The sequence below is a fragment of the Apodemus sylvaticus genome, chromosome X (genome assembly GCF_947179515.1).
Source record: "Apodemus sylvaticus chromosome X, mApoSyl1.1, whole genome shotgun sequence".
Lineage (NCBI taxonomy): Eukaryota > Metazoa > Chordata > Mammalia > Rodentia > Muridae > Apodemus > Apodemus sylvaticus.
In genome coordinates, this window is record NC_067495.1 from 128,484,200 (window position 1) to 128,502,568 (window position 18,369).

General features: G+C 38.8%; 1 protein-coding gene across 5 annotated transcripts in view; it reads right to left on the reverse strand.

Annotated features, from left to right (window-relative positions):
• Enox2 (ecto-NOX disulfide-thiol exchanger 2) overlaps positions 1 to 18,369 on the reverse strand; it is a 320,995-nt gene that overhangs the window by 15,285 nt on the left and 287,341 nt on the right. For all 5 annotated transcript variants that reach the window (XM_052171208.1, XM_052171207.1, XM_052171205.1 and 2 more), the window contains 2 exons: positions 3,063 to 3,244; positions 1,011 to 1,118 (listed from right to left, as the gene is read on the reverse strand). In XM_052171208.1, the coding sequence (XP_052027168.1) occupies positions 1,011 to 1,118; positions 3,063 to 3,244 (290 nt within the window). The remainder of the gene's footprint in view (positions 1 to 1,010; positions 1,119 to 3,062; positions 3,245 to 18,369) is intronic.

Genomic DNA, 18,369 nt, shown 5'->3' on the forward strand with positions numbered 1-18,369 from the left:
TTGAAGTCCTGATTCTCCCATCTCAATTTCCTAAGCTTTTGGGATTCAGGTGTGTATCACCATGCCTGACTTGGTTGCTATTGGCTGTTACTCTGACCTGACAGAGTGGATGCAAAGAACTGTCAGTGTTCTAGCTGCATTTCTGCTTTAATGAAATGTTCAGTTAAAAGTATGGTCATCTGGGAAGATAGAACTTCAGGGAAGGAATGGATTCTATCAGATTGCCCTGTAGGAAAATCTGTAGGGCACCCTTTCCTGATTAATGATTGATGGGAGAGGCCCAGCCCTCTGTGGGTGGTGCCACCTTTGAGCAGATGGTCCTGGTGTTGTAAAAAAAAGCAAACCAAGTGAGCTATGAGGAGCAAGACAGTAAGTAACATTTATTTAGAGTCTCTGCTGTAGTCAGAACTCTAGGTTCCTACTTTGATTTCCTGCCTAGATGGATTGTAAGCTGTAAAGGAAAATAAACCCTTCTCCAAGTTACTTTTGGGCACAGTGTTTATCAGAGCAATAGGGGGCAAACTGGAACACATGGGCTTTCTATGTTGTTATTGGTGTGAGATGATGAAGTAGTGAAATATACAGTATGATTTCCTTCAATAGCAAAGAAGGAGGAATGTGATAACTGGATAATTTTATTCACTGAACAGTATATAAACCAGAAACTTTAGAAATACTAAAGTTCTCATACTTAAAAATAGAGCTCCTGATACAAGAATTACCACAGAGAGGGAGGCTTTTTTTGCTTTGTTTTGGTTTGGTTTCTTTGAGACAAGGTTTCTCCAAAAGGGGTTTATAAACTCACAGAGCTCTGACTGCCTCTACCTCCTAATGCTGGGATTAAAGATGTGCACCACTATGTCTGGCGCAGAGAGGGACTTTTAATTCCCAACTGGCAGTATTTCACATTGACTTCTGTTGTAAAAACTTGTAGGGCATTTTTACTATCACTGAGAGGGGAAGTGGGAAGGGGAAGGGATAAAAAGAAAAGATTGAGGAAGGACTTGTACCTTTTCATGAAGATTTTCCAACAGTTTTTCCACCTGTAACTTGTCATCTTTGATTCTGTCAAGTTCAGCTTCTTTCTTTTTGTACTCCTCTTGGACTTTGAGCAGATGCTTCATGAAAGATCACAGATGATGGCATTACTCATTTAGGCTTATACCCCATACAGTCTTCAGCTGAGGTTAGCTATCAAGTGGATTAGCGTCACTTCCCCTCTTCCAATAGTACCCTTTTCCACATAGAGAAAAAGTGTCTTGGGAAAACCAAGATACTTTTCACTCTTTAAAAATTTGGTTCTTATGTATTTCTTCTGACCTTGTTTACATGTTATAAAGGACCAGAGAAACCCACAAACACAGTCACTTAGCTTCTTCTCTGTCCCAGCTATGCAGTGAATACTGTACAAACTATCTTGATTGTTGAGGAGAAATGAAGTTAATGCTGAAAAACATTTCTTGTAAAGCCGTCTGGCGTACTAAGTTTGGTTTGTGTAGAGAAGATATTTATGAATCCAAATTTCGCATATGTTAGTTTCTGTATCAGAAGGCAAGGAACCAAATTTGTCATCAGTAAGGGCAACAATACTATCTATTGACTTTCCTTTTATTTACTAAGCACTGTGCTAATTATATTAGCATACAAGTCCATTAATTCAGATAAGAAGTAGCAGAGTTAGATTTAAAACCAGGCCACGTATCTCTGACATTCCTTTGTCTTAATACATGTTCATTATACATCTTTTGAGATAAAATGGGAAAATGTTGATCATTCTCTATAGTACTATTTTTCCAAGGGAGAAAAAAAGTCAAAGTGAATGAATTAATTTTTAGGAGTCTGAGATCTATGCACGGAAGTGGCACAACTGATTGTATGTGTAATGGTTTCAAAAGCAACACAGGAAGAAGAGAGAAACAATGATAAAGGTGTTTCCGAATTCTTATTTTCAAACTTACAAACGATCATCAACTAAAAAGGTACAATGTATGTTGTCAAAGCCTTTTGAAGGCTAGCTACAGGGACACTGTTTTGGTAGAAAGATCTCTGATATAATTTATGTATTCTAATTAAACTGTGGTGACAAGCAAAGGAAGGTAAGCATTTTCACACATTTTGCTAATGGGAAGGGTGAAATATTAATGTGCTATTACTTGTCACCCAGGAAGACGATGGTAGCAGCAGTAAGAACACAGGGCTGCTAGTGCCAGAAGACTCCCTATTCACCATTTATAAGTTCCAAGCAGTAATTAGTTTGCCCTAGATAGTTTCAAGGCACAGAGTTGAAATGCATTGCACAATTTAAAATGTAAGGAAGATGGTTGGTAGACTGTGATGACAGAATATGATCATATCCTTTCTTAGAAGCACTAGTTCTTCACTGCAGTGAAAGAAGGTGTTGACAGATTTTAAATTGGAGGCACACTGTGGTGATGTCCACATCACATTTGAGAAACTGGCCACCTATTATTCAATTTCCGTTGGATTTAATTATTTCTCCTTTTATTTGGATAAATCTTTAGCACCCATTTTATTTTTATTATATGTGTTTGTATATGGATGCCAAAAAGAGACTATCAGATCCCATGAAGCTGGAGGTATGGGTACTTGATAGTTGTTCAGCGTGGCTGCTGGGAAACAAATTCTAATCCTCTGTAAGAGCATAAGTGCTCTTCATCATCGAATCTCCAGCCCTACAGCTTAATTTCTATACGTGGAATTATGTGTTTATAAAGTGACATATATAACTGTGAAAATAAAATAATAGCTAAACTGGTGTAACAATCCTAAAACACTGGTACTTACTACATGGTCTCCGTTTCCATGAAAATCAAGAATGAAATGCTTCGTTATTTCTTTTAGAAGACTACATTTTGTCGTTGTAACCAAGTATATACTTACTGATCTGCATTTTTTGTATGCAAGTAATTGAGACTTTTCATAAAGATCCCCAGCAATTCCTATAGCCTGAAGTAACTTGATCTTTTTGCTTCAGCACACCTGTTGGCAAACAAAGGGACTGCTGTTCTTCCAAACAGCACAGGAGAACAAACTGTGCGTACCTGTTGCATCCCTTGTAGGGCTTGCTGTAGAAGTTTCAGCTGCTGTTCCTTGTTTGGGTCATCCTCCCTTTGGGCTTTGCCTTGTTCCTGTTTGAGCAGTTCTACCTCATTCCGGTAGGCGTCCAGCTGCCAACGGAGGCTATCGTTTTCCTCCTTCAGAGCTTCTGCCTGTGTCACTAAGGCTAAGTCAATGGAAGATGGAAAACGGTAAACGTTCTGTCTAGATGTTTTCATGCTACACCTGAGGACTATAAAAACTTGGTACTTTAAATCAATGTGTGCAAAAAGCTGCTTGACGAAAACTTTAGGTCCATTTTAGTTGTTCATGGTAGAAATAGATGGTCACAAAAGCAGAAAGGCTTGCTTTCAAAAATAAAACAGGATCCCAATACATCAATGCCTCCATTGTGGTTCATATTCTCCATATCAAATGTAACTCTTTTTGAGTAGCATCTAATCAAAATTTGAAGTGGTGCAAGTGATGAAAGCACTGCAAGGACCAAATATAGGACTGACATACAACCTTAACACACAACCGCATACACAGACATTTTGTTAAAAGAAATTAACAGCCACTAATATTATAGAAAAAAAAAGTAACTGCATGAACTAAGATAGCATTTCTTCTGTCTGTATACGAAGAAATATACACTGCATCTTAACAGTGACTATGAAGCTGAACAAACTGAAAACAAAAACTTTTGCTTATTTCTTTGATACAGGGTCTCCATAGCCTTAGCGAGAGCTTATAGCTTCCTATATAGACCAGGTTGGTCTGTAGCCTTGCCTAGTCTGGAGCTTGATGTGTAGACCAGGGCATCTGCCTCTCAAGTGCTGTGATTAAATGCATGGGGTCACCAAGTTTGGCCCAGAAACATTTCTTAATGTCTTCAGAGAACTGAGGCCATTAGGCAAATGACTCCTTAAACTAGAGGTTGAGACAACAATGACAAATCACAGCTTATAGAATCAGAAAGTCATGAACAGAGTCAAGACTTTCATGAACAGAAAGTCTAATGGGAACCAGTGCTAGGTTAGAGAAACCAGTTGAATTACTGGAGGCACAGCATGGACAAACCTATGAATTAAAAACTCCAAAAGGGATGACTTTTCCCTTTAGGTCCTAAGTGAATATCAGAGAAAACAACTCTTCCTGCTTCACAGGAGGGAAAGGAACAGGTTCCTTTCCCATAGGACATACCAGAACATTCTGTTCTTAACAAGACTTGCCCCCAGGGCAGGGAAAACTATTTTATCAGAACCATTTGGTGTTTTAAAGGGGCATAAATAAACTGAAGAAAGGGAGATACTTAACTCTAGACCACTGGTTCTCAACATATGGGTCATGACCCCATTGGGGGATACATATCAGGTATCTTGAATATCAGATACTTATATTGCAATTATAACAGTAGCAAGATTATAGTTACAAAGTAGCAATGATACAGGTATATCTTTGGGGATCAACACAACACAAGGAACTATATTATTAAAGGATCACAGCATTAGGAAGGCTGAGAATTACTATGCAGACCCTTCTAGCTATCTTGTTCCAGCAAAAGCTGGGAACAAATGTGAGTGACATTCACCAGTGAAGTTGCTGTTCATGAGCACAGGGTTATCAAAGTCTGAGAGTTAGGGCTGCAGTGCACTTCAGATTCTATCGTGCTTACCTAGCATTCAAGAAGCCTGGGTATGATCCCAGTGCCACATGAAATCTGGTACTGTGACACATACCTGTAATCCCACAACCCATGAAGTAGAGGCAGGGAGATTAGAACTTTGAGGAGATCTACAGCCAGGGCTACTACCTGGCTCAAAAAAAGAGGGAAGACTTAATCATAGAACTGAAGAATGTGTTTCCTCTTCTTCTCTACAGAAACGAAGGTCCACTTGCTAGAGTTCATTATATCCAGAACAGTAGTATCTGATATTTAACAAAAATTTAAAAGACCAGTTTGAGACACAAAGACACATTAAAACTGACTTAGATGGCAAGGATGCTTGTGAAGATGGGCAGCACAGAAGAACAGATGAATAATGTAAGCAGATTCAGAAATGCTAAGAAGAATAAGAAACACTAGTAATCAAAAGCACTACAACAGGCAGCAGCCATTTGGCAGGCCATTAGACTGGATGTGGCTGCGGAAAGAATCTCTGAGACTGGGGATGTAAGAGAGTAAGATGCTGTAGCTGAAAACATGCTTTAGTCCATCTAGGATTATATGAAAAACACCAAAGACTGGGCAGCTTATGCTCAATAGAAATTTATTACTTTACTCTTTTCAAAGCTGGGCAATCCAAGATCAAAACACCAGCTCTTCAGTGTTTGGTGAATGCCTTCTTCAAGGTTCATAAATGGTATCTTTTGTATCCTCACACCATAACAGTGTAAGGCAGCTCTCTGGGCCTCTTTCCTAAGGGCACTAAGCACCATTCCAAAGCTCTACTACCTAAATGATGAGTATGTTTTACCATACGGATTTTGGGCTATATAAATATCCAGGCCCCAACAAAAGCAGGGAGAAAAAATGGCTCATGGAAAAATAATAGGATATCCAACATCCTGGTACAAACACAGAAAGTGTGAGCATGAGTAATGGGAAAGCCAAAAGAAGAGAAAAAGCAACATTTGAAACAATAATGATTAAATATTTTCCCACATTGTGCCATACACAAAACTATATAGAGATCCATGAAGTTCACAGAGCATTAAAGATAAATGCCCTCAAATACACACAGAGTTTAGCAAATACAAACAGAAACAGTTCTTTATTAAACAGGCCAGAAGAAAACCATTACTTCACCCATAGAGGAGTAAATAGAAACATTAAATAGGATTTTTCAGAATTACACAAATCAAAAGAAGGGAGGAAAATATTTTAGCAAAAAAAATGTCACTAATGTAGAATTTTGTGCCCTGCCTGTGAAATTCTGTTCAAATGGAACTAAGAAAAAATAAAGATTCCTTTGGCTAAATAAGAACTGAGGGGGAATTCTAAGAGTAATATTAAAAAGGTTGTTCAGAGCAAAGAAAAATTATATAGTTTTGAAATTCAGATCTGTACATAGAAATAAACATAAAACATGAGTAAGTGATTATAAAATAGCATCTTTTTTTTATTAAATGATCTAGATTGTAACACTCCAAATGGCAGTGATGAATACGCATATATTTATGATTGCTTTGCACATGTCAAATGAATGACAGCAATGGTGCATGGGATGAGAGAGGGACTGGAAATATTTTGCAGATGATATGATAGTATACATAAGTGACCCCAAAAATTCTACCAGAGAACTTCTCCAGCTGACTTCAGCAAAGTAGCCAGATATAAAATTAACTCAAACAAATCAGTAGCCTTCATTTATACAAATGATAAACAGGCTGAGAAAAAAATTAGGAAAACAAATCCCTTCACAATAGACATAAATAATATAAAAATATCTTGGGGTAACTCTAACCAAACAAGTGAAAGACCTGTATGACAATAACTTCAAGTCTCTCACGAAAGAAATCAAAGAAGATGAAAAGATCTCCCATGCTCGTGGATTGGCAGAATTAACATAGTAAAAATGGCCATCATACCAAAGGCACTCTACAGTTTCAATGCAATCCCCATCAAAATTCCAACTCTGGAAAGACTCAGTGAAACAGTATTCGGCAAAACCAGAACGGGGAAGTGGGAAGGGGTGGGAGGGAGGACAGGGGAAGAGAAGGGGGCTTAAGGGACTTTCGGGGAGTGGGGGGGCTAGAAAAGGGGAAATCATTTGAAATGTAAATAAATTATATCGAATAAAATTCCAACTCAATTCTTCAAAGACATGGAAAAAAGCAATTCTCAAATTTATCTGAAAAGGCAAAAAAAAAAAAAAAAACAACAACAAACAAACAGAGAAAACTATTCTTAACAATAAAAGAACAGCTAGGGGGAATCACCATCCCTGACCTCAAGCTTTACTACAGAGCAATAGTTATAAAAACTGCATGTTATTGGTACAGAGACAGACATGTTGATCAATGGAATAGAATTGAGGTTCCAGAAATAAAACCACATAATCATGGACATCTGCTCTTTGACAAAGAAGCCAAAAATATACAATGGAAAAAAAGAAAGGATCTTCAATAAATGATGGTGGTCTAACTGTCTGTATGTAGACAAATGAAAATAGACCCATCTTTGTTTGTCACCTTGCACCAAGATCAAGTCCAAGTGGATCAAGGACCTCTACATAAAACCAGATACACTGAATCTAATAGAAGAGAAAGTAGGAAATAGATTGAACTCATTGGCACAAGGGAAGTTTCCTAAACAGAATTCCAATGGCTCATGCTCTAAGATCAAGAATTGATAGCCAGGCAGTGGTGGCACACGCCTGTAATCCCAGCACTCTGGGAGGCAGAGACAGGTGGATTTCTGAGTGCAAAAAAAACCAAAAATCAAAAACAAAACAAAACAAAACAAAACCAAAAAACAAGAACAAAACAAGTATTGATAAATGGGACCTCCTGAAACTTGAAAGTTTCTGTAAGACAAAGGGCATAGTCAATAAGACAAATTGGCCACCACAGATTGGGAAAAAATCTTCATTAACCACACATTTGATAGAGGTGTAATATCCAAAATATATAAAGAACTCAAGAAGCAAATCACCAAAAACCAAACAACATAATCAAACCATTGGGTATAGAACTAAATCAAGATTTCACAACTGAGGAATCTCAAATGGCTGAGAAGCACGTAAAGAAATGTTCTAAGTCCTTAGTGATCAGAGAAATGCAAATCAAAACAACCCTGAGATTACACCTTACACCAATTAGAATGACTAAGATAAAAAACTCAGGTGACAACACATGTTGGAGAGGATGTGGAGAAAGAGGAACATTCCTCCATTTCTGGTGGGATTGCAAACTGGAACAACCACTCTGAAAATCAATCTGGAGGTTCCTCAGAAAATTAGAAATAGATCTACCTGAATTCCCAGCTATACCACTCTTGGGCATATACCCAAAAGATGCCCCACCATGTCACAGGAGCACATGTTCCACTATGTTCATTGGGGCCTTATTTGTGATAGCCAGGAGCTAGAAACAACGCAGATGTCCTAAGACAGAAGAATGGATACAGAAAACATGGTTCATTTACACGATGGAACTAGAAAATATCATCCTGAGTGAGGAAACTTAGACCCAAAAGGATGTGCATGATATGTAAGTGGACACTATCCAAAAAACGTACAGAACACCCAAGATATAGTCCACAGAACTCAAAAAGGTCAACAAGCTGAAGGGCCCAGGTGAGGATGCCTCAGTCCCACTTGGGAGGGAGAAGAAAGCAATCACAAGTGAGGAGGGAGGTAGGGAGGGACCTGGGAGGGAAAGTGGACAGGAGTCGGGGTGGGGGGGAGTTGAAGGGAGATAGGAAACTGATCTGGTATTGGGTGAGGGGAAAAGACGGAAGCCCCGAGGGCCAGCAGAAAGAATGGAGAGAGGCAACCTCGGGAGGTAGGAGGTTTGGGGGACCCTCCAGAAAGAATCAGAGACCTGGGAGGTGAGAGACTCTAAGGAGTCAAAGGGAGAGGCCTTAGATGAAATGCCTGACAGTAGGGAGAGGGAACTATGGAGCCCACCTCCAGCAGGAAGACAGAGTATCTAATGAGGGAGAGGGGGGCATCCCACAGTCACAACTCTGACCCATAAGTATTCCTGTCTGAAAGAATTAGTGATGGAAATGGAGAGGAACCTAAGGAAAAGAAGATCTAGTGACAGACCCAAAGTGCGATCCAGCTCAAGGGGAGGTCACAAGGCCTAATACTATTATTGAGGCCATGGAATACTCACAAAAAGGGACCCAGCATGACCGCACTTGGGAAGACTCAACAAGCAGCTGAAAGAGTCAGAGGCAGATATTTGTACCAACCAGGCAGCATACATCAGCTGATATGAGGCCCTCCTCACACATACAGTAGAGGACTGCTGGGTCTCTGTTCATTCAGAGATGATGATGCACCTAGTCCTTAAGAGACTGGTGGCCCCAGGGACTGAGGTCAGGTGGGGTGGGGGGTGGGGACATCCACTTGGAGACAGGTGGGTGGGGAGGAGGTATGGGATGTGGAACAGTCTGAGGGTAGACGGGAGGGGGGAATAAAATATAGAGTGTAAAAAATAAATTAATTAATTAAAAAAGGAAACTAGAAAGAATAAATCAAATGAGTTAAATATTCCTTTCCTAATAGTTAGCAGTTTCTTACAAAATTCAATATGTATTTGTCATAAAGTTGAGCATTTGTGCTTCTTTGTGTTTTCTAAATGCCCCTTTCCATCCCATGTTTGCATATTTATATTCCCATTTACTCATAATTCTCCAAATTTGAAAGCACCAAAGATTTCCTTTACTGGGCTAATGAAGAAATAAGTTGGAATATATATTCAGGCAATGCAATGTCATTCAGTGGTAATAAGAAATGAGTCCTCAAACCAAGAAAAGTCACAAAAGAAACAAAGGTATGATACTAAGTGATAGTAGCCAGTCTGAAAATATTCCACACTAGTTGATTCCATTATGTGACATTCTGGAAAAGTAAGCGCCATGGAGGCAGCATAATGATTTATGGCTGCCAAAAGCTACCAGGGACAGGTAAAAAAAATAGGCAGAACACAAACTTTAGGGCAGTAAAACTATTTTGTATGCTACCACCATGGAGAAGACATCCCATTATACATGTGATAATACCTACAGAATATAGTATGTAATACCCACACCAGAGGGTATTACATACCTGAGCCCTACTATATGCTATGGACTTCTAGTGATGATGTGCCTATTAGGGTCACGGATTGAGATAAATGCACCATTGAGGTGAGAAAGACTGATGGTGAGTGATGCAGGAGACATCCTCTGTAGACAAGGATTATATAAGGAGTCTTTATTTTCTTTTCCCTTTTCCCATGAACCAAAAAAAGTTAAAAGAAAATTTATTAATCAAAATAACGATGCATGGAGAAACCCATGTTAAATTCCATCATTTATGACTTTGTGCATATTTTCAAGGTCAAAATTTTAAAGCCTATTTCCAAATATTTAGTCAGAGGTCTTTCATTGATCCAAAACATTTATTGATTATTCTCTGTATTCCAGGCTCATGACTGTGGTAAAAATAGGTGATTCCATTAATCTCTATTGTTTATCCACTATATCAAAGAAAGCAATTTCCTTTTTCATGGTGTTAGGGCCATGTCCATGTTAGGCTAGAGCTTCACCACTTAGCTATGTTCTCACTCAACTTCTTCAAAAATTACAATAAAACATGAATTCTGGAAAGGAAGATATCAAGTTGGACACAAATTACGAAACTATACATTAAGTGTATAAGTGGGTTAAAAGGCAACTGGACAAAATGTGTATTTTTTCAGCTATCTATAGGGGTTGATTTTTTGATAGGTATAAAGTAAAAGAGAAATAATGAATTCAAACAATTAAAATGATCTATCCTAATAAATGGTAGAAGGATGTAGATTTCAAAGGAAAGATTTAGAGGCCAGGTAGGTGTCAGTCATAACTGCTGCAGACAGCCCCTGGAAAGGCAAAGTTTGAAACTCTGAGAGTGAAGGCGAAGATCAGCTGGTCAACTGGGACCTCAGGGTGTCTGAGATGACAGGAACAAGGAAAACTACAGATAAGGAGCAGGGCCAGCCCAGGAGTGTCGGCTGCAAATGGCACCATTTAATGTCTGTCTTGCTGGAACTGCTTATTTTGGTCACATCCCTCCCTTCTGTTCTTAGTGGAAATAGCATCACCCTGTAGATTGGCTGTGCACATGGAGTCCAAAGGGAAAAAGAAAGCTGCAATTCAAGCAGTCTTCTCCCTGTTTCCTGTTTACCATGATGTAAGCTACTCAGCTATGCCTTCTTTGCTATGATGAACCAAAACCTCCAAGACCTTGATGGAGAAGCACCTTCTACCCACTTAAAAGCAACAGAAGAAGAGGCTCGTGAAGGATTCAAAGACTCAATCTCTATGTAAGGAAGGAATATGGTTTACAAAGATGAGTTATATATAGAAAGAATCTTCCTGGTTTTTGACAGAAAGTCCAGGTTGGCTTTGAATACACTATGTAGCCAACTATGATTTTAAACTCTTGTTTTTCTTGCTCTTCTTCTCAAGTGCTGAGTTTACCATGCCTGGATTTAAAAGAGAACTCTATCCTCAAGCTATGACATACCTCAGTCCTAAAAGGAATCTGCCTTTAAGTAGAAGTGGGTTTAATTAAATGTCTTGAGTGTCCCTAAAGTTATTAGGCTACTATGGTTAGACTGTCTATTTAAAGCAGAGAGTCACTGTAATAGGAAGCATTTCTCAGGGTCCACATTTGGTCATATAATTATATTGTTATGGTAGTTTTAAATTTTACATTTCAGTTTATCAATTATAAAAGACCCTTTTCAGGGCACATTCCTTTTGTGTGTGGTTTCTAGAACTGATTTTAATTTCTTCTGTATCCATACGGATTTTATGCCTTTGAAGGGAAAGCCATTACATAGAGACTAGCATTCCCAGACTTCTAAAGATTATCTAACCTTGCCATCGCACAGTGGCTGGGATATTTTTCATCAGACATTCACAGTACCAAAGGAAGATGATGTAAGTGATTAGTGTATGAAGAAAATGGCATAGGAAAAGGGACATTAGCTATCTGCCAAACAGAGACTACAATATTTGGTTTGTTTCTTGGATCAGTACCAAGGACCGTATCAAGCTGGAGTTGGGCTGATGTAGAGCGCAGGTTTCTCTGTAGAGGATGATTCCCATAGATAGATATTTGTTTGTTTCTACTTTGGTTCGAATGTCATTTGGTGATCCACATGGCTCAATAAAAAGGTAACATTGCATTTTCCTCCCTTTTGTTTCTTCCTGTACTACAGGCCAGTGATAATATTCATGCTGTACATGTCTCATGGAGAGCATGGAGAGGCTCATCCAAAGAAAGGGCAGATCCAGGAGAGCACTTAGAGGGATAATCTCTAGTTTGAATGTGAAAATATTTTCTTTACAAAAAAATGAGGAAGACAGAGTGCTGTGTCCTGCCTGGGGGAAAGGTTGGGCTGATGAGCAAAGGCAGGCAGCTGAAGGCAAGCAAGGACAGATACTATCTTCTCAGTTTCTACCTGTCACTAAGCAAAAAAGGGGGGAATGATCACCTTTAATGCTAGCAGGGTGGGAATGCTTCTACACAAAATGTATTTCCTACTCTCTGAAGTAAAGGTTTTTGTCATTTTAATGAGGGCATGAAGTCTTCTTTCCTTTCACAGACTTAATATTAATTGGTCCCATTCCTGAAGTGGGAGTCATTTGTACATTTCCAGAACACTGAAAAGTTTGATATTACCTTTTAATAATATGTTTGAGTAGGTGAACTCGTCGGTCTTGAGATTGAAGAGCACAGTATGGGGAATGTATTCACAGTCTGCCATCATTAGTGTTCAGTTTCTCTTTTTTGACTATTTCTTATGTGGGAAACAGTTTTCTTCATGCCAATTGCTTCTTAGATCTGAGGACTGACAGTTTCTCATGACAATATGAAAATATGAAGGCAGCTGTGAACACCTACTCCTAGAGGATCCACTGAAAGCAGAGTCTCAGACATGTGTCTGTGCAATGAAGAATCAAAACAGATTTTGTTTTGAATATTAAAAATATTCAAAGTGTAAAGGAAACAAACAATCAAAAACAAATAATAATAGTACATGCAGTGATTTAGTACTGCCATACTCTTGGAAATTTTCATTATAGAAGATGCTAACCAATGTTACATGGTGATAGAAAGAAAATGTTGAGCATTTCTCTCCAAGTTCAGAAAACATCTGTGCCTGAGCAAGTCCCAAAGGGTAAAAGGTAAAAACCACAGAGAAGGAGATGGTCTAAGTATAACCTACAGAGGAGGCTACCAGGGGCTTCAGGTAAAATCTCAAGTGTTCCTTTATTCTCTTTGCCTCTATATGCCATTATTTTGATTCCAGTCTTCTGCCAGCATAGATGTATCTAGGACACCATAGTTCCCCTTCATGACTCCTACATCTCTTCGTCAAATCTAAAATTCATCTGCTCCCCAGTTAATTGTCTCTTTGCCCTTGATTACCTCAAGATGTTCCCCTTCCTAAATCCTTAAACTCTTGGAGTGGCCAACTTTATCCAGTGTCCTAATTGTTTTTTGGATCAGTTCTACTGCCAACTCCTCAGCACCCTCTATTTCTCCAGCCTCCTGAAAACCTTTGACCAAGATGATCATGCTGGCCTGTAACTCAGGGGCACTTGACTCAACTTTCTCTGCTCTTTCTCCTGAGCCTCAGAGCACTTTTAAAGGATGCTGTGGAACTAGGCAGCTAGGTTAATATGGACACAGTCTGGCCCTTGAGGAGGGATCTCTCAACTCTTTCTAGTTCCTTCCCTGCTTTCTACAACATGATCACGATATCTGCTCCTTACTCTTCCTGGAATTATTTCAAAATAGCTTCTGTGATTAATGGATGATCAATCTCTTACTATATACAGAAGTCTGGGCTGCATATATACAGAAGTGCTGGGGGTAGGGTTGGTGGAATGGATTGGGGTGGAATAGTGTTGGAAAGGTAACAGTATAAGAACAGTATAAGAACTTTAGCTTCTCCTTCACCTTTGTCACTATTTAAAATGTAAGCTTCATCCAAGTTTGGATCCATTTTGATTTTGTTTGCTTTTCCTCATAATTTCCCATAAATGTTCTCACATCTTCTAGTATTGAAGAAGTCACATTCTTTATGACCCTATTCTCTTTTATTGAACATCAAAAATCAACTTTAAAAGTGCACATTTGTGAACCCAGAACTCAGGTGGAAGAGGCAGGAAGAGTACTGAAAGTATGAGAACAACTTGAGCTACAGAGTAAGCTCCAGAGCAATTTGGGCCTCTCCATACCTCCTCACATCAACCTCAACTATAACAACAAACCCTTTAGTTTCAGTCCATTTACGTAAGCTCTGCTCTGTGGTTTACTTTGTGCTCCTCCCCACCATGCTAAAGAATCCCAATGGTTGTTGCCAAAGAGCCAGAAACTGGGAAGAGTTAGAACACATTATGTTCCATGTTGTCATACTTTTTGGCTATTTACTTGGGTTCTTATACCATTACCTTTCCAACCCTATTCCACCCCAATCCCTTCCACCAACCCTACCCCCAGCACTAGGTAGGGGAGAATGAAGCACAGAAAGTTGCCATAGATCTCTTTAGACTACTTCCTGTTGATTAGGGGTATTGGGTACCTAAGGGGAAGTCCAATCTTCCCTGTCATAAGAATATTCAGCAATCCAGCAACAGCAAAGCAGCAATCAGGAAATGTAGCAGCAGGAACCAGCAGGGACCAGTAGCAGCTGGGGCAGCTGGGGAAGCAGCAGCCACTACTGCCCTTCTAGGGGTTCTCCCAATTATCCCTCTCCAGAATCCCCAGAATTAAACTATTCACAGCTGGCAAAAGTCATGCCCCTGCTAGTGCAGAAGACAAATTATCACTTACTGTGAAACAGCCTCTTACCCCACACCTGGGATTAAAGCAAAAACATATGCACATAATGTAACTGGGTTTTTTTTTTAAAGAAACAAAAACTCTCACAACAGTTCCACAACCTTTAGAAGGAACCAAGTATGCTAATACTCCCACCTTATTTTTATAGTCTTCAAAAAATTAAGACAATAAAACCTCGATTGTTAAGTCTCTCACTGTATACAGTTCTTGCTATTCCAGCTCTAGTGAACTAATATACTCATCTGTTCTCTAGTCTCTGAGACTAGAGAAGAGGCTCAGTTTATGTTCTTTAATTTTCTTCACCTATGCTGCAGCCTTACACTGAAGCCTTTCTTTAGTCTGTTCCTCTATGAAGGGCTCTCACATCTTCTTCATTTCAGTGACATCACTCTAGATGCAGTCTTCATTATTTCACAACTCTATTCCTATAACAGGAACTGACTGCTCTGTCTTTTCTAAATTTTATTCTAAAAAGTAGATTTCATGCTGCTTTCATCAAGCAGTGCTGTGGTTTGATGTGCTTATGGTGCCCTATTCCTTATTATGCTAAATCTAAGCATAATAAGCATTGTCCTCCAGAGAGGAGACCCAATGTGTCTATCTAATCTTTTATGCCCCACCACCCAGTGTGCCTCTATCATTGACTCCCTACTTCTAGTCACATGCACCATCAGGATGCTCTCTCATCTCTCTTCCAGACCTGTTCCCCTTTCAAGGCCCTGAACAGCTGTGACTACTCTGGATCCAACTGATAGCTATTGCCCACGCTGGATTTTAATCAGCACTTTCGAGGTTAGTAGCAAGTAGTTTTTTTTAACTTATGAAGATTTGTACATATTTATATTTATATTTCTCTTAGCTTCAGGACATAGAAATAATTAATTGGTCAAATTCTTAAAGCGAGAATAGTGGAAGGTAGAGGATGGGGAAGAGGGAACAGGGAAAGGGATATTTTGGCTAGAACAATCAAGGAAACTTTGTCTAGTTTGCTCTTTCCAAAATATGGTTCCTGAACTGCCAGAATCTAAATAATTGAAGTTTCTGAAACCCCATTAAAGACCTACTCTCTCTATCTCATAACTAATTTTTAACTTTAATTTTCTTCAACTTTACTGAATTATCACTGATATAGAATTATATATAATCAAGACTTACAAGGTGTTTTTCCATAGACGTATCCTTTGTACAATAATTTATGTAATCTAATTAACATATCTATCAGTGAACAAAGGTATATGGGAGTTGTTATATTTAATGTCTACTCTTATAGCAAAGTTCACATAGAAAATACATTATTCATTATAGAACATGTATCTCATGACTGACAGTTTATATGTCAGATTTTTAGGTGGACCAGTCCTGATAACCACTAATCTAACTGAAGAAAAAAAAAATGGAGATGGAGAAAAGGACAGCTCCTCTTAGCCCTTCTGCTTACTGTGTACATGATTAACAATAGATTGAAGCAATTTTGTAATATCCAATTTGCTCCAATGTGATTCCCCACTGTTGAATAGATTGCTTTTGGCATGAACTCCTTTCTCCCATTGCAAGTACTGTACCACAAATATGGGCTAATACTGAGCCTCTGGAAGAACATTCTGAGGCATTCCAAGGTGCAACTGGTTTTACTTTGCTTTCGAAGTAAAAGATAACCAGGAATGCACCATAGGCCCCTGGAATTCAAGCTTGGGAAGGACAGTGAGAGAAAACAACTTGGAGATCTACACGCTTAAGCTTTTAATTGGAAACAAGTGATAGCTAAAACATGTAGCTGATTTAGATAAACACCAAGGAGACTCTTGCTGGCTCACGTGGAGCAGGATTTCTGTAGTTGAGTACTACAGAAGCTAGATAACAGAATTAGATACGATCGAGGGGAAGAAGAATGCACAAAAGTCCTTGAATTAAAATGAATTGAAACCTTCTGGGAGAAAAGCTATTTGGTAAGCTCCATTAAGTCTATTGTAGATAGCTTTATTTGACAAAGCAGCATCCTGGCATGTGGAACAGGAAAGAAAATAGCTATAAGATGATCTGTCAGGGAGTTTCCAGTCTCTAAATGAATAAGATTCTGTGCAGTAGCCAATATAGCTTTTAACTCAGAAGAGATACAGAAGCAAAATGCAATTATATATCCCTAGTAAGTACATTCAGTATGAATTTTCCACACACCCTGCACTTACCCCAATAACTCCAAAAACTCTACAATCCATCAAGTGGATGCTCAAACTTAGGTTGCATTTATTCCATTATAACAATGTAGAAACAGTTTATACGATGCTGGAGATACTGCGTGGAGGCAGGCCTATGAGTCATAATTAATCTGCTATAGTGTATCTCAGAGAAACACTTAAATAAGTTGCATGGCTCCATTATTATTATAATCTTTTATTTTTTGGCTATAGGTTTGCAGTATTTATTTGCAGCAAGTCACTATTCTGGAAATGCTAACCACTGCTTATACATTATCTAGCATAGACAGTAGTTTGTATATTTATGGATCAAGCATATTCCAAAAACAGAAAATTCCATGCAACAGCTAATGGATGCCTTTACAAAGTCTGACTTGATGGTGTTCTTGATGATTTTTAGAGTGAACATGGGACTAGAGCTTCTGACTTGAATATATAAACTCTGAGACTGGGAACTTCACATTTAAGTTTCAGTCAATCTGTCCCCCTAGAAAAAGGCAGAGGACATAAAATTACTTGTATACATCCAACTGTTACATCTTGCTTGGCACCTAACAGCTATAAAATGACCGGATGAATTAATCTGAGCACCACAAATTCCAAGTGAGATGTTATGACACAGAAGATGATTGCTAGTGGGAGAAAAATCGCTCCCAGATCTGAGACTAGAAATTAGAGATTTGGATGTTAAGGCTAGTGTTTTGATTTTAAAAATGTGGGGGAATGTGGCATACGGTATTTGGTGTACAGATGTGCACAACCACATATGCACATAGAGGCCAGAGAAGTATGTTAGGTATTTTCCTCTATCATTTTCCAGTGATCATCTTGCAGGGTTCCCATCCCCCAAAAGTACTGTGGCTACAGCCATTGGTGGCAATGGTTGGCTTTTCATGTGGTTGATGGTGATTTGAATTCAGGTCCTCTTGTTTGCATAGTAAATGCTCTTACATACCGAGTTATCTCCTCAGCCAAATGCTTGTTCTACTGAATTTTCTTATAACTCATGTCCTAAGATAGTTTGCAATGGTTTACCTGAAAAACTGGTCTGTTGGTAGATATTCACTCTTTATAGTCATCTTCTACCCATGATAATTTATGATGAAAGTGATGGGTAAGATGTCTTATTGTTCAAGAAGATGACCCTATAGGCCTGCCCTCTGGGTGTCAACACAATAGCCTTTGTCTTACTGTGAGTTCTTGACTGCACTAGATTAAAATAAACATCTTCAGGCAGACAACTTTTTGTGGGCTTTTATTTGGTTTTCAATATATTTGCAAAGTAACTGCAATGTTATATATTTCAGATTTTTTTTTTTTACTTTATAGATTTCAAACATTGTGACTATGGAAATATTTAATTTTGTGCTTTCTTCAAAAATGTTATTTAAAATTGTGCATATGTTACTGTGTGTGTGTGTGTGTGTGTGTGTGTGTGTATGTGTGACATGCATGTGCATGGACATGTGGAAGTAGAAATTACTGCTGCAGTTTTTCCTCTGCCACACTGCACTTCATGAAACTGGGTTTCTTGCTAAAGCTGGAGTTTACTGATT